We start from the raw sequence: 22,397 nt of genomic DNA, 5'->3' as shown, positions 1-22,397 counted from the left end.
CAGCTATCCCCATCTTCATCAAACGAGGATCAAAAGCTCATTTATTTCTGTCCTTCCAACATGGCCGGAGAACAACATAGCGATCACAGCCGTCCCCTCGTCAACTACAATATGGACGACGGCCCGCCATCCCATGAAACGGACGCTCGGGACGGTCATCCATCCACCCCGTCTCCAGAGCCCCAAAACAACGGGGATGCCTCTCACGCCCACAATTTAGGGGCAGAGACATTTCATCCCATTCCCGTTCCCGTTGAAGGAGACGCCGTAATGATTGCCATGGTGAATGCCCTCAATCAGGCCGGTTCTATGCTCCACCAGCAGCACGAACGAATCATGGCCCTCGAAGCCGAACGACAAGAGGCCCGACCCCAGCCGGTGAGTAGGATACAACAACGTTCGGAGCCAACGAAGAAGCGAGGACGTCGCTCTCCAGAACCCCACGTCAGCAGGGCACGCGCCCGTCGTGACGGTGGTCGAGCGGGAACATCACCAAGGCGCGGACACAGCCCCGACAACAACGAACTGTCTCCCTTAAGGAGCGACGAGGAAGATTTGCATTGCCCCTTATCTCGGGCAATAATGGAAGCCCCGCTCCCCAAAGGCATGGAGAAACCACCAAATCTAGCTGTGTACGACGGGACTACAGATCCCGACGATCACGTCGACAACGTCAACGCGATGCTCGACTACCGCAATGATATAACCGGGCACCTCAAATGCCGACTGTTCTCGACGACCCTCAGGAAAGGGGCTATGACTTGGTACAAAAGCTTGGCCCCTGAGTCCATTACGTCATGGAGAGTCATGAGGTCCATGTTCACCAGGCACTTTACAGCTTCCCGTCGTCACCCCAAGACTGAGGCGACCCTTGAAGCCATAGTGCAGAAGAAGAAGAAAACTGTGGCCCGTGTCTTGGAGACTGCTGGCGATGCCGGGGCCGGTCCCTCGCAGGCGGCGAGCGTGATTCCTTCCTCTCCTCCTCGATCTAACCCGATCGACATTCCTGATAGCAGTCCGTCGCCAGCGGCTTCTCCCCTCCATAAACGGAAGCGTCCGGCTGGGCCTCTCACCAGGTCGTCTCTAGGAAGTCCGAATGGACCGGGCAGCTATCTTCTACCTCCCTGCTATGTGGAACGGTCGTTCTTCAAGGCCGAGGAGTCGATTGCTGTGCCTGCGCCTGAGGCCAAGGCTATTCTGGACCAGGATGCTGCTGCCCGGAGAAAAGATCTGGCCAGGGATATTGCTGCTGTCATCCGGGTGATGGAGACGGCCATGGTTTTGACCGACACTTCGGTCTCCACTGCCTCGCTGGAGGATGCCCTTTTGCAGGTTCGGACGGAGAAGGAAAGACTATCTAAAGATCTGTCGGACTACAAAGAAGAGCATCGGCTGCAGGAAGGGCTGAGCCAGAAGCTGGAGGAGGTGGAGAAGGAGAGGGACCAGTTGAAGGCTGCTAAGGCGAGCTTGGAAGAGCAGGTGGTCGACCATCAGAAGCTGACCGAGGACAACGCTGGCCTACGGGCTCAGGTTGAGTCTCTCGAGGGAAAGGTCCGTCCTCTGGCAGATGAGACCGAGGAGGAACGCGCCCTTGGTTCGCGCGGTGAGCTGCTAGGGCATCTTCGGACTCTCAACCAAGATCTCGTGGCCTGCTTCAAAGAGGGTTTCGACAATGCTGTCGAGCAACTCGGGCTTCTAAACCCTGAGTTGGTGACAGCAGGGTCGGCCTATAACTGCTGCGTCCGGGATGGTGAGATTATCTGCCCGTTTGAAGCGGAGGAGGAGCTGGGGGGAGAAGAAGAAGAAGAGTGAAACACTGCGCTCATACATCGAGCGATTCAACCAGGAAGCTGTCGAGGTAGATACCACCGAGCACATGAAGAAGTATCTCCTCGAGAGAGGTCTCTTGCCCGGCAGTGAACTTAGCAGAGCCGTAGGGATCGAGCCTCCCCGCACCTTAAACGAGCTCCTGCATAAAGCCCAGGCCTACATCAGATACGAGGAAAAGCAGGTGGCACACAATGCCCGCAGCGGACGTAACGCTGGGGAGACCGAGCACTCAAAACGCGAGGACACGAGCATTTCCCGTCGCAACGGAGACAAACGAAGGGAAGAAAGACCTCGCGAGCTCCGGGAAGGAAGAGGCCCCGCGGGCAGATATAGCGAGTACACCTTACTGACAGCTCCTCGAGAGCGTATCCTCGCAGAATGTATCAACTCTGAATTTAAGCAGGGCAGGGTCAGGTTCCCAAAACCGTCTGCACCAAAGCCCCACACCGACAAATCAAAGTACTGCCGGTTCCACAGAAGTCACGGGCACGTGACCGAAGACTGCGTCCACCTGAAGGATGCGATAGAAATTTTAATCCAAGAGGGGCACCTGAAGCAGTATACGAGGAAGAACGAAGCTCCCAGACACGACGAGCCAGAGAAGAAGAGACCCCGGGAAGACACACCCCCTGACAACTCTCCCTATCAAGTGGCCCTCTGCGTGTCACGACCGGAAGATTTCTTCCTCCCCGAACCATTGCCCGAGGGCAAGATCACTGCACTCAGCCCCTGGGAAAACTTCCCTACCACACTGGTGATATCAGGAGGAGGAACTAACGGGGAATCCGCGGCCCTCTCCGTCAAACGTAAGTTCGACGAACTCCTACTGACTGCCCCCGAGCAGAAAGCGACATTGACAAAATACCGGGGAAAATCCAACCCAATATCCTTCTTCCTGGAGGAACTCCCGGGCGGATCCCCGAACTCGGGCATCCCACTATTGATAAGGGCAAAGATGGCCCAATTCGACGTACGACGCATCCTGGTCGACCAAGGCAGCTCAGTGGATATCATGTACGTCCACCTCTTCAAGACTCTGAAGCTAGACAAGGCCAACTTAGCCCCCTACGTCGGATCAGATCTCCAAGGATTCAACGGAGCAACAACCAGACCGTGGGGATATGTTGAGCTCCTCGTCACCTTCGGCGAACAAGAAACGGCCAGGGAAGTCAAAATCCAATTCCTGGTCGTAGACTGTCCGTCTCTCTACAATTGCATCTTTGGACGCCCGACACTGGCCGAACTCACCGCGGTCCCATCCACCGTCCACCTAAAGATGAAATACTACACCAAATTGGGACGTGTGGTCACCATCCATGGTGACATCGAAGCAGCCCGGCGATGCTACGACGCCGCAGTAAAAGGACAGGCCGTAGTCAGCACGAAGAGCAACTGCAACAACAAAAAACTCAGGACCGGGGATCCTGCCCGAGGAGTCAACGCCATCGACCTCGACTGTCGCATCGGGCTGGACGAGACCGAAGAGGGGAGGTTCCCCAAGGAACGCTCTCTCGGACACCCGGTCCGACCAATCCCCGACGGAGAGTTCGAACTCATTCCTCTTGGGGACGATCCGGAAAGGACGGTGAAGATAGGTAAGGGACTACCCGAGGAAACAAGAGAAGAGCTAGTAGCATGCCTCAAAGAGAACTCCGACCTCTTCGCGTGGAATGCCGCAGAAATGCCCGGGCTGGACCCCGAGATCGCGTGTCATAAGCTAGCTCTAGACCGGGCAGCCAAGCCCATAGCACAGCGTAGACGCAAGCAATCGCCCGAAAAGGCAGAGGCTGCCGAGCGAGCTGTAAAAGACCTCTTAGAGGCAAATTTTATTTCTGAAGCCCAGTACACAACCTGGCTCTCTAATGTAGTCCTCGTTAAGAAAAATAATGGAAAATGGCGTATGTGTGTTGATTATACTGATCTTAATAGGGCTTGCCCGAAAGATGCTTTCCCCCTCCCTAATATAGACATGCTCGTTGACAACTCTGCAGGTTTTAAACTCTTGTCCTTCATGGACGCATATAGTGGATACAACCAGATCCCTATGTCGCCCACAGACAAGAAACACACAGCGTTCATGACCCCAACGGGCAATTACTATTACAACGTGATGCCGTTCGGGCTCAAGAACGCTGGCGCTACATACCAACGCATGATGAACAAAGTCTTCAAGGACGAAATAGGAGACATGCTCGAAGTATACATGGACGACATGATCGTCAAATCACACGAGGAGATAACCCATGCTCGACACCTTGCGAAGGTATTCGAGCAGGCGAGACAGTGTAAAATGAGGTTCAACCCCGAAAAATGCACGTTCGGAGTCCGGGCAGGCAAGTTCCTCGGTTTCTATCTCACCGATAGAGGGATAGAGGCCAACCCCGACAAATGCCGGGCATTCTCGGAGTTTCCGACCCCGAAAACCAAAAAATCGATCCAGTCACTCAATGGAGTGCTCGCCTCACTCTCCCGTTTCATCGCCAAGTCCGCCCAGCACGCATTGCCATTCTTCAGACTCCTTCGCAAAGAGGCTACCTTCGACTGGACCGATGAATGCGAGCAAGCGTTACTCCATCTAAAGAAGGTTCTGTCCCAACCCCCGGTCTTATCACGGCCATCAGAACAGGAAACCCTATACTTATACCTATCCGTGGCAACCGAGGCCGTCAGCGCCGTTCTAATAAGAGAAACCGACGAAGGACAAAAGCCCATCTATTTTACGAGTAAAGCACTCCAAGGCCCCGAGCTCCGATATCAGCAAATCGAAAAGGTCGCCCTGGCCCTCATCAACACAGCGAGGAGACTACGATATTACTTCCTCGCACACACGATAAAGGTGAGGACCGACCAGCCAATCAAACAGCTGCTCGGGCGCCCGGATATGGCCGGGAGGATGCTCAAATGGTCACTAGAACTCTCCGAATTCGACATACAATACGAAAGTAGGAAAGCCTTGAAAGCTCAGGCACTGGCCGACTTCGTCGCGGAGATGACCCACTGCCCGACTCCAGCAGAAAGCGCCCACAAATGGACGATCTTCGTCGATGGCGCCTCTAGCACATCAGGCAGCGGGGCCGGGATCATCCTCGAAAATGAAGAAGGGATCCTGATAGAGGTATCATTAGCGCTAGCGTTCCCAACATCAAACAACCAAGCCGAATACGAAGCCTTCCTCGCAGGCCTGAGGTTAGCCGAGGACCTGGGAGCAAAAGAGGTAAAAATATCCACCGACTCCCAGCTCGTGGCCTCACAAGTGCGAGGAGAATACCAAACCAAGAACGACAACCTCCTCGAGTACTTGTCCCTCGTCAAAGAAAAACTTGATAGATTTGAAAAATGGGAAGTTCAACACATACCCCGCGAGCACAACACACGGGCAGACGTTCTCTCGAAACTAGCCAGCACGAGGAAAAAGGGTGGGAATAAATCAGTAATCCAAGAAATTCTCCCTCGGCCCAGCATCGACAAACTACCGCCTCCACTCGAGGTCAACGCTATTGGAGATGCCCGCTGTTGGATGACACCCATCTACAATTACCTCACACGAGACGAACTCCCGGCTGACCCGAAAGAGGCGACCACTGTCAAACGACGCGCATGCTCGTACGTACTCCTCGAAGGCAAACTCTACCGGAGAGGATTCTCCATCCCACTACTCAAATGCGTCGAGGAAGAGAAAGTCCCCGACATACTTGGAGAGATACACCGGGGAATTAACGCTCAACACCTCGGCGGACGATCGCTCGCACGAAAAGCCCTTCGAGCAGGCTACTACTGGCCGACCATGCAAAACGATTCGAAAGAGCACGTCAAAAGATGTGACAAATGCCAACGACATGCCGACATGCACCTCGCACCCCCGAACGACCTCAAATCACTGTCTTCCCCATGGCCCTTCGCGTGGTGGGGCATGGACATCCTCGGACCCTTCGTCACCGGATCATATCAGAATAAATACCTCATCGTCGGGGTGGATTACTTCACCAAATGGATCGAGGCGGAGGCACTGGCTAAAATAACCGCGCAGAACGTTCTCCGGTTCTTCAAACGCAACATCCTCGCTCGGTTCGGTATACCCCAGGCACTTGTCACAGACAACGGGACACAATTCACGGACGGAGGATTCCAGGACTTCATCGCCAGCCTGGGCACCACACAGCATTTCACGTCTGTCGAGCATCCGCAGACGAACGGGCAAGCAGAGGCGGCCAACAGGGTAATCTTACGTGGCCTCAAACGCAGACTCGGTGAGGCAAAGAGGGCATGGGTCGAGGAGCTACATAGCGTGCTATGGGCCTACCGCACGACACCACATTCTACCACCGGGGAAACCCCGTTCCGACTAACTTACGGCACCGAGGCAGTCATCCCGGTGGAGATACGGGCGCCAACGAGGAGGACAGAGGAGCCCCTAGACGAGGAAATGAACGATGAAACCCTTAGAGCCGAGCTCGACCTAGTCGAGGAGATACGTTCCGAAGCAGCTCTCAGGGAAACAACCCTCAAACAAAAAATAGCACTACGCCATGACGCGAAAGTCATAAAAAGAGAGTTCCAGGTCGGCACCCTGGTCCTCAGAAGAAACCAGAAAAACCCGAGAGAGGGCAAACTGGCGGCCAACTGGGAAGGCCCTTACCGCGTCCGCGACAAAACGAGCAACGGGGCCTATTACCTAGAAAACCTACAAGGAGAACAACTCGCTCGACCATGGAACGCAGAAAAACTTAGACAATATTACAGCTAAATACACCACAGCTAAATACACCACGGGGAGACGTGGCAGGTACGACCACGCTCTTCGTCCCCAAAACCCCAGGGAGGAACCACGAGACCCGGGAACGATCCGGGGTCACATAACAAACACAACCCTCCCCGACGGTTGGGATCTTGACCAAGACTCAACGTCGAAGTACCAGGACTGGCAGGGCACCCAGCTCGCGATGGGAGGGCCCAAGCCTCGGGACCAGGGTTCGAACAACGGACCCGGGCTTCGATACCCACGGGCACAAAGCCCGACACTCCGTCGGTTCCCTAAACCGAGGAGATTAACAGAGTCGAGCAGAGTACGAATTCATACAAACAAGTATCTAACACAAACGAGCACAATGAATGATAACGAAAATATTCATACATTAAAAACGATAAGAGTGGCCGAAGCCAAGTACGCCCGAAGGCCATATTACAACGCCCGAAGGCCAAAATACATAAGGCACGCAGGCCATGATAACTAAAATCAAAGAAAAACAAATAAACTAAGACTCCGCTCGGAGCACCTCTTCATCCTCTTCTTCTTCTTCTCCCCCCAGCTCCTCCTCCGCTTCAAACGGGCAGATAATCTCACCATCCCGGACGCAGCAGTTATAGGCCGACCCTGCTGTCACCAACTCAGGGTTCAGAAGCCCGAGCTGCTCGACAGCATTGTCGAAACCCTCTTTGAAGCAGGCCACGAGATCTTGGTTGAGAGTCCGAAGATGCCCTAGCAGCTCACCGCGCGAACCAAGGGCGCGTTCCTCCTCGGTCTCATCTGCCAGAGGACGGACCTTTCCCTCGAGAGACTCAACCTGAGCCCGTAGGCCAGCGTTGTCCTCGGTCAGCTTCTGATGGTCGACCACCTGCTCTTCCAAGCTCGCCTTAGCAGCCTTCAACTGGTCCCTCTCCTTCTCCACCTCCTCCAGCTTCTGGCTCAGCCCTTCCTGCAGCCGATGCTCTTCTTTGTAGTCCGACAGATCTTTAGATAGTCTTTCCTTCTCCGTCCGAACCTGCAAAAGGGCATCCTCCAGCGAGGCAGTGGAGACCGAAGTGTCGGTCAAAACCATGGCCGTCTCCATCACCCGGATGACAGCAGCAATATCCCTGGCCAGATCTTTTCTCCGGGCAGCAGCATCCTGGTCCAGAATAGCCTTGGCCTCAGGCGCAGGCACAGCAATCGACTCCTCGGCCTTGAAGAACGACCGTTCCACATAGCAGGGAGGTAGAAGATAGCTGCCCGGTCCATTCGGACTTCCTAGAGACGACCTGGTGAGAGGCCCAGCCGGACGCTTCCGTTTATGGAGGGGAGAAGCCGCTGGCGACGGACTGCTATCAGGAATGTCGATCGGGTTAGATCGAGGAGGAGAGGAAGGAATCACGCTCGCCGCCTGCGAGGGACCGGCCCCGGCATCGCCAGCAGTCTCCAAGACACGGGCCACAGTTTTCTTCTTCTTCTTGGGCACCCGGTCAGGAGCGCCGACCTGATTCGCTAGCTTCAGCACCCGATCACGAGCATTGGGCATGGCACCTGCAAACAAATTACACACAAACATTAGCGAGCGAAGTCATAAACAGAAATAAAAAGCTAAACAAAGTCTGCCTACTCAATAACACCAGAGCTTCCTCCTCGGTATCACACTCGAGCAGAGCCTTCGTATTGATATAACGCGTCTCGGTGATTGGTTCCCCGGCCTCATCCAGGTAGGGCACGCCCTGTCGATTCGCCCAGAACCCCAAGCTGAAGCTCTGCACGTAATCGACCAGCTTCTTGTACGCGAGCCTATCCTCCTCGCCGAGCATCGCATACTTGACTCGGTAATGCGCCGTGGAGAGATCGAAATGATCACGCTGCCACCTCAGCGGTATCTTCGACATCAGCGTCTCCTCCCCGTTGGGTTTCCATTGATAGTAGTATAGAGAGTGAAGGGCAGCCCGGGTAATCGGCATCACCACGTACCACCGGTTTTTGAAATGGCGAACAGAATCCTCGTACGTCTTGAACAGACGCACGGGCTGCTTGAAAGAAACCCAACTGTGGCGACCACGGGAACCGGACCTCTGGAGATGGAAAACGTGGAAGAAGAGAGCCCGGGTGCAACCAATGCCGAGGAACTGGCAAACTAACTCGAATGCCCGCATAAATGCGAGAGCATTAGGATGTAGTTGGGACGGCGCCAGCCGGAGCCACTTGAAGACCGACATCTGGAAGGAGTTGAAGGGCAGTCTAATCCCCGCCTCACGGAAAGCAAATTCATACATGGTGAACTGCTTCCCCGGGAAATGATGACAAATGCGGTCTTCTTCCTTGGGGGCGCAGCAATACCAGTTTGGTGGATCCTCCCGGCTTATGGTCTCGACCATAGCGTAAGCAATGGTGGCCTCGTCACAGAAGTCTGATTCCTCCTCCAAGGGCTCGTCCGCAACCCATGAGAAGTCGACCTGCCCGGAAGAGGAGGCGTGTTCGGTACCATCTCGGACACTCCCATCCCCGACAGGGAGACGAGCGATTGTCGCGTCTTCGGTGGAGGACCCAGAATCTTCCCTCCTCGGTCGAAAGCGCCCGGTAGCACCTGAAACGCAGACAGAAAGAGTGAATTCGACGTCATATCAAATCCACCCTTCCACCGCAGGTCAAGTGAAAGGGCGTAGCGGCGACGGACACTAACCGTGCTCAACTCGGTGACGCGCGCATTCTATGGAGACCGGGCATAAACTTCATACAGCCTATGCAAGTATTGCCCGGCATATGAAATTTATGCCCGGTACAGTATGATCCCAACCCTATTTTCTACCATCTAATATACACCTACAGTCCACTACACTATTCCTAAGTTAAACCCAACCACATTTCTACAAAAATAGCATGCGTTTGACAGAAAACAACGAGGAAAAACAGTGGATCACAGTGGAAAATCATACCTGACATAGTTAAGTTGAAAGGGGTACGGTGGTGCCCGAGCAGAAGACGGTGGTTCAGATAGGAGGACGGGCGGAGACGGCGGTCCAGACGGTTGAGCGAGCAAACGAGAGAGAATGTGGAGAACTCCGGTGAACGTGTGAGCGAAAAAAGTGGAAATGAAGTTACTCAACCCCTTTTTATAGGGCTTGGCACGTGGACCAACACGCTAGGTCATCATTGCCTAGCCTGCCTACGCCGTCTTTGCACACGAAACGAAGCGACGCCACTAATTCCGAGACACGTCTATCAAAGATAAGAAACTGAAACGACCCGAGCACCTATCCGTCTCCTCGACTCACCAAGACGCCACCTCCCCGCGTCATACCCACGTCTACTACAAGGAAGGTGCAGACCAACCGATCACCTCCATCCCCGACATTCCCGGAGAAAAGGTCAGTCATGAATAGGTCTGTTACAACCTCACCTGTCTAACGATCAAGCTTCCCCATCATCTCGGGGAACCCTCAGTTGAAACATAAGTCATCTCTCTGGCTCAGAGACTCGACTTGGGGGGCTCCTGTTCTGGACTGGGCCATGACACTAGGCACGGCACGGCCCAATGCTCGCCAAGTCCATGTCCAAACGACCACGAGGACACGTCAGGTGAACGACCGTCCGCCCGAAGAACGTCTCCCCGGCCCCTTAAATACGTGTCGGGCAACGACCGGGCCCTCCTCATATGATCTCCATCCACTTATCGTCAACCCACGTCGCGGACACCTAAGTTGTGTCGGGCAGAGCCATAACGGCATCTCACTTACCACGTCACCCAACTCCCCTATATTGTCTCCTTAGGGATAGGGGCAGTTGGACCAGGGGGCAGACCTTGGTCTAGGTCTTAACGCTTCTGACGCGTCCCCTGGCAGCTCCTCCTTGGGCCTAGCTAATCCAGCCCATTAGGAGCCTTGGCCCAGCGCTGGGGGCTCAGTATAAATACCCCTTTCATGGCAAAGGGGCAGGTATTCTAACTCACACTCTGATAACCTCATTCTGTACCTTTTCTGACTTAAGCATTGGAGCACCTTGCAGGTACACCCCCCTCTCATTTCATTCTCCGGCCCATTCACCAAGACCTTGGAAGGCCCTCCTGATCAGGTAAGATCAATATGCATGAATGCATTTAAAAAATATTTTTTAAAGCTTTTAGGGAATCCTGAGATTTTGTCTATTATTATGAGTAATCGTAAAGCATGAAAATAAATACAGAAGATAAAGCCAATAATGAAAAATGCTCATTTTACTCATTGGAAGAATAAGGAGTACATTTATTACAACTCATGGATTTGCTCGCTGAGCTACAAGAAGATCAACCTTAAACCTCTCAAATATTATCTTACAAACAACAACAAAATGAAAGACAACCCTAGGAGTATTATGTGGAAGCGTGTCAGCATAAGCTCCCTTCAACATTCCTGGGAGATCTTTAATTGTATGATCGTTGAGGAGATTATGCAATAAAGTGAGGTTAGGTATATGTAAGATGCTTTATAAAAATGCTTGTTTCTGATCAAGGAGAACTTCAAGGTGACAATAATGTTGTTCCCATTTAGAAGTTTCTTTGCTGAGCTAATTAACAATTTCCTAACTCTGATGTGCTTTTCCTTTCAACTCTATGTTTCTTTGAAAACCTTTTTGAGATCACATTGACATAGGGAGAAAGAGACCTCAAGCTTTTAAGCATTGATTTGCTCTTTCTTCAACTGTTCTTTTCAATATTTCAAACTGTCTCGAAGTTCTTTGAGTTGGGCTTCATAGTTTTCCTCCATCTCTTTGCGAGATTTCAGAGTTTGGTTCCAAACAGTCACCACTTTTCTAGCATGATGATTAGTTTCTACAAGTTGCTTATTCTTTGTAGAGTGGCCAACATATGTTCCCTTAAGAGCTTCATCAACCTTTCTTTGCTTATTTTGTTCATCTTGAGCAACCTCAACAGCGTTGAGCATACGCTCCCCCTTCTGGTTGAGATTGATATTCAAGTCTTCCTTCTCTTAAGTGGAAAAGGAAACAAGAATTCCTTAACTCTTTCTATAACCCATTGTGTGTAGGACTCTTTTTCTATACAGTTCTTCTTCCCCAATTCAGCCCTTGCTTGACGGTATATCTCTCCCCAGGCTTTGTTAATCCTCTTTAACAAATATGGATTATCAACCCCTTCATGTAAGACAAACTCTTCCAACTGCTCGATGTCAGGTTTGTCAAGCATTGGGTAGACCAATTGGTGCAAAGCCAGAATCAGATTGTAGTTAATTCCTCCTTTTGTTCCTATGAAAGGTACATTAGGGAACTTACCACATTTAAGGATGATCTTGATATCTTCGTAGTTTTACGAATATCATGAAATATCATCGGCAGTTAGAGACATGATCCTGTAGGGTCACTTGAGATTTACTTTATTCTCAACAAAAGGGCATTTATTGGGAAAGTGAGACATAAACCATGTATACATCATGCGTGGACAACATACAATAGTTACTTTCTTCTTCTGAGTCCTCAAGTGAATTGAGTAGTAGGTATCAGCAAGTAGAGTAGGAACTGGGTTTTTAGTCATAAAGATACAAATAGAAGTCAAGTCCACGAAGTCTTCAATGTTAGGAAACAAAACTATACCTTATATAATCAAAGCAAGAATAACATTGAAAGCGTTCCAACTTCCATCATCAACAAAGGTTGCAGCTTTGTTTATCAGAAATTTCATGGTAAAACCATGAGTACCACCTTTGGGCTTAAGATTGATCTCTACCTACTTCTTCTCCAAGTGGAGTGCTTTAGCTATATAGTGAAATTTAGGAAGTTCTTTTATGCCATTGAGCAGAACTTGATCCTTAATTCCAACCCCCAAGATGTGTGAGCACTCCTCCAAAGTAGGATCCAACTGGTAGTCCTGGAATGTGAAACATCTCAATGGATGATCATAGAACTGTACCAGATGTGGATAAACATCACGTTGACTTCAGTGTTGAGGATGCTTAGAAGGTTACCATAGTTCTTCTTGAAATCATCTCTTTTGTCAAGAATCAGACGAGCTCCCAATCCTCTCAAAGCCTTTAGTTAAGGTTCCACAAACTTGTAACTCTAGGTACTTTTTCTTCCAAAATTCATTTTCTTATTGAATGCTCAACAAAGACTATAGCTTTTGGATTCCCTGGAAATGCATATGATAAAATTAGTTTTTTAAATGATATGATGAAATGGCATGCAACATCATATATTGAAAGGTTTGCCGTATTTAGGATAATATGTATATACTTCTTAATGCACGTTCAAAGGTTCGACGTATTCATGATTTTCAAGGTATGTAGATTTTATGGTTTCCTGCAAAAACCCCATATCCCCTCACATGTAGGTTACAATCTTCAAAAGATGGTCCCTAAAAGGCCTCCCAGAGTCATGGATCCAAATGAGAAAACCATGCCCCAACAAATGATTGCAAGACAATGGTACTCCCAAGTGGCTCTAGTCTGGGTGTGGGTCTCGTGCCAACCCAACACGTAAAACACAGGTCAACACGACTATCCACGACTCTATCCTATGTGTATGCTCAAGCTCAAGTGTAAAGATTTTCTCTCAAATAACATCACAAATCTCAACCCACAATAGAGAATATATAGATATCCAAAATATGATGAATATATATAAAGCAAATAAAAATACAATAAAATTGCTTTATTTTATTGCAAAGAAACAAACAAAACTAGGATTGACTTACACAGGGATTTCCCAGCAAAGTAGTTAGCTGTCGCGCCGCGAAAAAATACCCGAGCGCATCGCATGCTCGAAATACAACACAATCTCCATTAAATTTTATTTATTCTAAGAGAAAGGGAAAATATAAATAAAACCCAAAGGGAAGAGAAAAAGGGTAAGGAAGTCGGTTATGCAAGGGAAATGTAATAACATCCCTCACATCTACTATGTTCTCAACGGGAACCATTTTGATTTATCTTTGTGTGGATGACTATTATTATCTAAAGGTTACTTGCGATTGATTTTAATTAAGGAAAAATAAGTAATTAATTAATGTGATCGCCAAGGATTTAAACCCATGTGCCTACGTATTCTCATAATGCAGTGTGAAAATCAGAGCTTTGTAGTTCGTAGTAGAAAACTACGTATTTGTTGGTTAATTTTAGGGAACTATGTTATAATCGTATCCTGGAAGTGTTTTGACGTTAGCTGATTCTGATCCTCGTTCGGATGCTTTAAGGTTTTAGTATGACTACTAAAGAACGAATTATAACAGTTCTTTTATGAAAAGAAGGTTGTCATTTTGAAAAGAGTTTTTGTTTTAATTGAATTGAAAATAAGATTTGTGCATGAATTTGGAAGGAGATTTATGAAATGGTGAAGGTGTTATGAAGATGTTATGAAGGATGGTGAAAGTATTGTTTGGACCAAGAGTGTATTGTTTGAACCCATAGAGTGGTGTATCTGAACCAAAGAGTGTTGCGTTTAACCAATATATGGTAATTGCCAATTTAGAATTGTAGGGCTTTGCCTAGATCGAGGGATCAAGACCTACAAGAGGGGGTCTTCCTAAGCCCCAATCTCACAAGGAAAACATGCATGAGGGGGGCTTTCCTAAGCCTGAGTCACAAGGCAAGCATGCATAAAAATAGTTTGTCTAAGTCTTAGTCTTACAAGATAGACATGCATGAGAAGTTGTTTACCTAAGCCCGAGTCTCACAAGGCAAGCATGCATGAAATAATATGTCTAAGTCTGAGTCTTACAAGATAGACATGCATGAGAAATGGTTTACCTAAGCCTGAGGCTTACAAGATAAACATAAAAGAAAAAGGGGTTTGCCTAATCCTGAGTCTCACAAGGCTGACATGCATGAGAATGAGAGGGTTTGCCTAAGCCTGGGCCTCACAAGGCAAACATGCATGAAGGGGATTTCCTATGCTTGAGTCTCAGGAGGAAAGCATGCATGTAACTTTTTTTTAACCATGAGAAGGTGATTAACCTAGGAAAGAGGTGTTTAACCAAGAGAAGGTGATTAACCTCAAGAGATGTGTATGGTTCAAAGATGGGTGCTTAAACTAGAGAAGGTGATTAACCCATGAAGGAGGTGATTAACCAAGAGAAGGTGATAAACCTCAAGAGTGTATGGGTATTCAAAGAATATAGTGTTTGGTCCAAAGAGAAAGGTATTATTTATGGGGGACTGTTGAAGTATTGTTTGAGAATGCAAGTTGTCAATTATTTGATTTGAGTTACACTAAAGTCTATAAATGGATGTGAATACTTTGAAATTTTGGGTCAATCATCCTGTATCCAAAGATATTTAGAATAAGGATAAGAATACTCCTTTTTATTCCTTCTCCATTACTAAAGGCTCGTGGCGCATAATTTGCATCATAATTAACAAGTGCTTGAAGGAACAATCTTTTTGTTATTTTGAAAAGGATGAGACAAAGTTCTTGACTAGATAAGGCTCAACATGACTAAGTCTTGATGTCATCCTATCTCCAGGGTCTTGAATGTGAATTGACTTGAGATTGACTTGATGGACCAAATGTAATGCATGTGTGAAGGTATAATTCAATTAAGTGATCAAGGGACTTATGATCACTTGAATGAATAATATTCTGCCATAGTTAGGGCAGTTAAACCAACTCTCATACGAGCTCCGGGGGGAACATACAAATTGTTCATGAATTATATAAGTCTAGTACCAAATTAAATAATTGATCAATAATGAAATTGATAAACTAATCCACCAATAAGAGATCATGCTAAGTATCATACAATCTAGCACATGAAATCATGAAAAAGATAATGACATTAAAGATTAGAATTAATCAATGCTAATCCTAATCTCTAATTAATCATATTTGAAATAAAAGGGGATTAAATTCCAACTAAAACGAATCCAATTAAAATATTAATCTAATTAAAATCTAATGAGAGGGAGCAAAATAATTTTTATGTGTATTTTCTATGCATCTTTCTTATGTATTTTTTATGTGTATATAAAAGTATTAAAAAGAAAAAGAATAAAAAAAATCATTAATAATTAAAATATCACTCTACAGGGGGGTGTATTGTGAAAGAGTGTGTGTGGTAAGTACTTGGGAGCGTTGGGCTTAGCATTAGAAGACCAATGTTGTGTGTTTGAGTTCAAAAGGAGCAAGAGAGGTGAATCAGCAATCCAAGGGGTGTGAACAAAAAACCCTTTTAAGCTTGGAGTTGAAAGCCCAACAATGCGCATAAGGGCAAGGGAATGTGAGTCTTAGTTTTACTCTCATTTCAATTCCATTCAATTGATATGCCTCTGTCCCTCTCCTAGCTTCTTCTTGGCCAAAAAACGCTCTGTCCCGCCAGAGGCGGAGGACCAACCCAGAACCTCACCCTAATGCCACCATAGTATTCCTATCTTTGCCCTCTCTTTATTTCGCATGTCCATCTCTCTCAAAACCTACTATGAATATCCAATTCATACTAAACTCTAAAGAACCCTAACTATTCAAACGAAAATTAAATGTAATTAGAGGGGAATCAAAGCAACCAACCATTGGGGATTTGATTCCCCTTAGCATTCTCTACATCTTAGTATCGAGATTAAAGCGGAAGAAGGAGAAATGGAAGAAATCACCAACCTATAGGGTCGAGGTTCACCCTGGGAAACTTTGAAGAATCTTGAAGATGGAGATGAAGAGAGAAGACCAGAGGAAGAAAACCATGTACCACTTCGAACTATTTAACTTTTTTGCAATAATTTCTTCTTCTTCTCCCCAACTAGTCTGTAGGATATGGATAATGTTGTTGTTGGTGATGTGAGGAGAATGTAGAGAGTGTGGCTAAGTTCTATTGAAGCAAACTTCAATGTGAAGTTTGCTCAATAATGGAAATTGGAGCTTTGAGTATGATGAGGGATAAGAGAGAAATGCGTAGATAATCAATGGTGATGAGAGTGAATTTGCAGATTCTGAGTGATGATGAATGTGGTTGAAGGTTATTGCGGATGACTTTTATCTTATATAGAGATTTAAGTGGAATGAGTTTGTAATTGAATTGGGCAATTAGGGAAAAGGAAGTTAAGAGTTAGGTCAGGTGTTAGTTTGGATGGAAATTAGCTAATTTAATGTGCAAAGTTAGTTAGAATATTAACTCTGTTAGTTTGACAGTTAGATTAGTTTGAAGTTTAATAGTTAGGAATGTTTAGTTGTTAAATGAGAATCAACTTGGTTAATAGTGTCAGAAAGAATGAATAATCTTATATTGAACTACTAATGGAATGTTAATGAATTAGGGAAAATTAGTTAGGAGGTTAGTAAGGTCAATTCGTTAATTGTTAAAGTTTGAAAGTTAGTTTGAATCAAATAGTAGTTAATTGGTTATTGAACTGTTATGGGATGTTTTAGTTAATGTTATGGAACTGAACTAGTTAGTTATGGTGTGTGCATCTGGAAAAACAAGTAGGTTAGTGAACTATTATGTAAAAGATTTTTAATTGGTAGTTAATTGGTGAGTTTGTTAGGTGTGTTGGGGAATTGACAGTCAGGCTAGTTAGGTTGTTAATTGAATAAATTGGTTAGCTATTAGTGTGATAGTGCATTGCTTGAACTATTACGTGATTTGTTTGTACTATTATGTGAATTGTTTGAACTATGTGAGTCTTATAAGTTTGGACTGTTATGTTATTTTTGAAATGTTATGACAGTTAGTGAATGTCTTTAGCAGACTGTTAGTTGATTTTGAAATTGGTAGAAGTTAAATGAACTGTTTATGGCACTTGTTGAATGTTGGATTGGAAATTAGTTTAACATGTGTTATGGTTAAAAGTTACTGATACTTATAGAATTGGTTAATGGTTAGCTTAGGTTATTTGGACTGCCGTGGAATTGTGGAATTATGACAACTGGTTAGAATTGCTAATGAATTTTGGAATCAGAAATTGGTTAAATTAGTGAATTGTTATGCGATTGGAATGGATATTGGTTGGTTTAATTGGTTTGGATGTATCATGACTTGGTTATATTGAATTATGTTTGCGTTGCATGTTGCCACGTGAGTGTATGTTATTGTTTTCTTTTGTATTTGAATCCAAGAGAAATGAACATAAAAAATAACAAGATCTTTTGAATCAATGATGTTACTTAAAAATTGTAAGCGTAAATGTATAATCTAAATGTATAATCTAGATGACTAGGGCCTGAGCCAGAAAAAAGTGGAAAAGGTAAGGGAAATTTTGGGGTTTGACAGGGTGCATGTCGGATAGGAACAATACTAGTGGTATCTGTCACTTATTTGGAAGTTGTTTAGTTTCTTGGCACAGTAAGAAACAACATATTGTTGCTATTTCTACCGTTAAGGATGAATATGTAGTCGTTGTAGTTGTTGTGCATAAGTTTTATAGATAAAGCAAAAATTACTAGATTTTGATTTAAAATTTGGTTTCGTTCTGATTAAGTGTGATATTACTAGTGCTATAAGCCTTAATAAGAATTTGATACTTCATTCAAGGACCAAACACATTGAGATCCGAGACCATTTTATTAAAAATCGTGTGGAAAAAGGGGATGTTGTTTTTGAATACACTGACACTAAAGGTCAACTTGTTAATATTTTTACAAAATCATTGTCATTGAATACCTTTCACAAGATTTATATGAATTTGGGAGTCTTAGACTTTTCCTGCTTTAAATAGGATAAAGATTTTGTTTAGTTTCATTCGCAATATATTTTATTTTCACTAACACTATTTTGTAGCAAATCATAGTTTTTTGCCGACTACATTGATATGTCTATAAACTCTTCTACTCTATTTTATTTCACTGTATAAGTTTGTCCTAGAGTAGTGCATTGTTTTACTTATTTCCTCCTTACCTTACTCATCCATCTCTAGCATATGTTCTTGATTGATCTAATTTGCATTTAAGTCTCTTCGAATGTGTTCTTATAATTATATGCATTTGAGCATTTGTATAATTGTTCATGCATTATTTATGATTGTCAATGCCTTCCTTTACATAATGGTTGTGATCACTTAATTATTTGTTGTTGAATGTTGGTCTTGCATGTCTATTTGCATTTTGTTGCATGTGGCATGTCTATCTTCATGTCCAATATGTGATCTTTGTTGTTGTATATTCTTTTTAGTTGTTTAGCTCATATGTTTATCTGGAATTATTTGTTTGTGGTTGGTTATTTGACTTTTAGACGAATTTCGATCTATCTTTTTTTAATGTTGTCAAAAGGGGAGAAATTGTAATGTGAGTCTCTAATTGTTTTATGAATTTTATATTATGGTTTGTGTACAATGTTTCACCGGGGCATTAGCGTTTTCAAGTTTTACTCAAAGTCGACTCAATTCTAGGTGAAAGCTTGCCAAGCATCAAAAAGAGGGAGAATGTAGTTGCATGTCCCTAATACATTCAGGGGGAGAACCCACAATATGTTTATTTTGTTGCTTGGTTTGTCACTTTTATTTTTATTTACTTTCAATTATTGAGTCTCCTTCATGATTGCACCTCTTTGGATCAAGTTTTGAAATGATTCATTTTTAGCATGCATAAACAATTGGCTAGGTTTTCACTTGATCATGATGTTTTTAATCAATTGCATGAGTCATATATGTTATTGATTCAAGTTAGATGGAAAGAAAAATCTCAAAGTCATTTGAAAATCATGAAAAATTGAGATTTTGGGTGTTTGATTTGAATTAAGCACATATCCTGATTCAAATCACTTTGGGCAGGGGAAAATCATAAATTTCCAAACAATTTGATTTGAATAAATTTTTACACATGATTGGAACCAGCCAATTACGAGTCACCTCTGCTAGAATTGATTTGAATAAGACTTTATACCTCATTCGAATCAGACAATTTTCCATAATTTTTATTTGGCTCAGCTTGATTGAGTCGAATCAAAATTAACACATGATTCGAATCACGGGGTCTTTGATTTGAATTAGACTTTGCTCTTGATTCGAATCAACTAAAAAATGGGTCAAAACTTTGTTTTTCTTTTATTCCACTTCACTTGTTCGGTTGATTTAAATCATGAAATACTCTTGATTCGAATCTAACTAACTTTTCAACCATATTTTGTGTTTAATCTCAAGCACATATAAACCCTTTTTGTCATCATTTTTCAAGTAACAAATCAACAAATTCAAAATCCTTTGTGTGTGATTCTGTGAAAAATCAATACCCATTATTTTTGAAAGTTTAAAGTTCTTGCAACGAACTTCTTACATCTTCAACTTCAGCTTGACTTCAGATCTTGATCATGAGAGATTTGTAATTTTATTGTAGAAGACGATGTCTTAAAACTAATCGTTATTGAATATTAGGTAAAGATTCTCAGATAGCTTGCAAGATTGAGGTTGTTGTCATTAGTGCTAAGAAATTCCAGTGAAAAGAATGGGGTTCTTCTTTCCAGATTGGCTTGGTAGTGGTTGTGTAGAAGGCCACAGATAAGGCTGAGTTTTTCTCAAATCTTCGAAAAATTTATTGCTCAAGGAATTGGTAGGATCAATGCGTTGATTACTACATATAATACTTAGATCAAATTTTTGAGATTGGAAGGTTCAATAAGTGTTAATCGAGTAAAATTATGCAGAAGAGTTTGTCATTATTATGTATACACGTCAAAATTCAGATATGAAATTTTATAAATCTCAATGTCATCTTTCTCTCTTACTCTTACATTTATTTTTTGTAGGATTTACAGTATTTCAATTCTAGAATAATCTATAGTTTATTCATTTGGTAGAAATTTATTGTGTAAGACTATGTTTTGTTAGAATTGGTGCCTAATCTAGCTGTATTGGTGATTAAAATCTAAGAAATAATTGAGGTTAGAATTCATTGCTATTGAATCATTGTATAATCACATTTTTTGAAATATACAATTGAATTAATTGTATACCTTTGTGTATCATCATGAAAACCGTTCTTGGTATTTGTAGATTGATTTAGTGTTAACGTGATCAAGTTTCGAAAAGTGTAATTTCCTTATTTTCACTTCAAACCTTCTGCTTGCACTTTTGAAAAATCTCTGATATTCAATTTTGAAAAAGCGGTTGAATTTTTCAATAAGGGTCTATTCACCCTCTAGACCATTTTTCTACTTCCATATTCTCATCCAACAAATGTATTAAAAAACAATGTCCCCTTTTTCAATATGATCTCTAAGAAAGTGGTCTTGGATCTCAATGTGTTTAGTTCGTGAATGCAGTCTCATATTCTTAGTGAGGCCTATCACACTAGTATTAGCGTACTTAATTGGAATGCAACCAAATTTTAAATCATAATCTAGCAATTGTTGCTTTAGCCATAAGATTTATGCACAACAACTACCAACGACTACATATTCAGCATTGACGGTAGAAAGAGCAACATTGTGTTGCTGTGCCAAAGGTCTATATAGTATATATATTGATATGTATAGTATATAAGAAATTCTTTTGGTCCTACTTGTGAAGCACCTGAGCCACCACGTATTTTTTGGATAGTATATACTAAAATCTTGAAAAATATGAAATTGAAAGACAAAAAATCCATATTTCAAAATAAAGGGACCAAACCTAAAAAAAAATAAAACATAGAGGGACTAAAATTGCAAATAAACTTTTTTTGTTGAAATGTTGTTATGTAAAAAAAATATATAAAAAGATTAAATATCTAAGAAAAATACTTTATGAAAAACTATTTAAATTAACATTTTATATAAATTTTTTATAAAATTATATATATATATATATATATATATATATATATATATATATATATATATATATATATATATATATATAATACAATACAATAAAAATTATTTTAAAAAACATAAATAAACAAGTCTTCAATTATGCCAAAATTAATTTTATGTACCATAGAATTAAATGTACATAGTAACCAAGAACTTGGGCTGAGTGGTAAACGAGCTCCTGTTAAGGAACGAAGGTTCGGGGAATACCGATTTTGATTCCTAGTGGGAACAATATTGGCAAGTTTCATGATCTCTCGGCACAAACTCTAGACTTTTAGAGCCCCTTTCCCCTGGAAACGAGAGGTGCAATCAACAAAAAAAAATATACATGTAGTAAGTTTTTTAAATTTCACAATAAGTGTAATACACTCTAGCTTAGTCTTAAAGACGAGAAGAAAATTTAATTAATTATAAGTAATGATCAATTTAATAAATTATTTTAATAACTAATGATCTTATAATTATTGGGTCAATAATTAATATTTAAAATTCATGCCACAACATGAATGTCTAAAAATGTCCTTATTATGTCCGGATATGCATCTCTGTACGTATTTAAAATCACATCAACTCTCATAAATCAACAACACTCTATTTTGTCAAAATATGGTTTGAAGATGCATCTTTGAATATTATTTAGGGTGTACCCGAAGATACATCTCCGTAAATCCCCTTGAAATTATTTTAAACTATTTGATGCTTGTTTACTCCATATAACAGGGAATATTTCGGAGATGAATCTCCGAAAAACCCCTAATGCTTTTTAGACAACAAAATTGTCCTAACTTTGACATTTTTTGAGGTCAACTTATATTTTAGGCCGTTTTATGCCATAAATTATAAAATACGTATATTAATTGATTCGAACATACTACACATACATTAAAAGAGTCATACATTAATTAAAATAAATTCAAAAAGTACCGACCATCCATAACATTTATCCGAAAATGAAAAAAAAATACAACCTAAGATAAATTACTGTGTATGTCTAACCCCTCGGCTTCACCGCATCTACTGTAAGGCATTCCGGGTCTCTACAGTAATTCATTCAAAAAGGGCCAACTGAGGATTTCCATCCTCAAAAAGTCATGCCTCTATACCCGATCTCGCCATATCCATAATACACAGACAAATATT

At 43.3% G+C, this 22,397-nt stretch overlaps 1 protein-coding gene and 1 long non-coding RNA gene across 3 annotated transcripts; one reads left to right on the top strand and one right to left on the bottom strand.

The window, feature by feature from the left end:
- Window positions 1-6,936: 6,936 nt before the first annotated feature.
- LOC127119093 (uncharacterized) lies at window positions 6,937-17,152 on the bottom strand. Of its 2 annotated transcripts, XM_051049302.1 has the most exons (3): window positions 16,139-17,152; window positions 12,146-12,680; window positions 6,937-8,107 (listed from the first exon to the last, which is right to left on the bottom strand). In XM_051049302.1, exon 3 carries the CDS (start codon window positions 8,100-8,102, stop codon window positions 7,083-7,085), a length of 1,020 nt encoding a protein of 339 aa, XP_050905259.1. In that variant the 5' UTR covers window positions 8,103-8,107; window positions 12,146-12,680; window positions 16,139-17,152; the 3' UTR covers window positions 6,937-7,082. The 2 variants fall into 2 exon arrangements, with proteins under 2 accessions (XP_050905259.1, XP_050905258.1); XM_051049301.1 differs by lacking the exon at window positions 12,146-12,680.
- Window positions 16,081-20,170, top strand: LOC127119094 (uncharacterized). Its single transcript, XR_007802613.1, has 2 exons — window positions 16,081-16,222; window positions 18,822-20,170. It is a non-coding gene; the product is annotated as an uncharacterized LOC127119094 (long non-coding RNA).
- The last annotated feature ends 2,227 nt before the right edge of the window (window positions 20,171-22,397 follow it).

This window comes from Lathyrus oleraceus, chromosome 2 (assembly GCF_024323335.1).
Source record: "Lathyrus oleraceus cultivar Zhongwan6 chromosome 2, CAAS_Psat_ZW6_1.0, whole genome shotgun sequence".
NCBI classification, from domain to species: Eukaryota; Viridiplantae; Streptophyta; class Magnoliopsida; order Fabales; family Fabaceae; genus Lathyrus; species Lathyrus oleraceus.
Note: the sequence above shows the minus strand (reverse complement) of the source record. Positions and strands in the feature narration are given on the sequence as shown.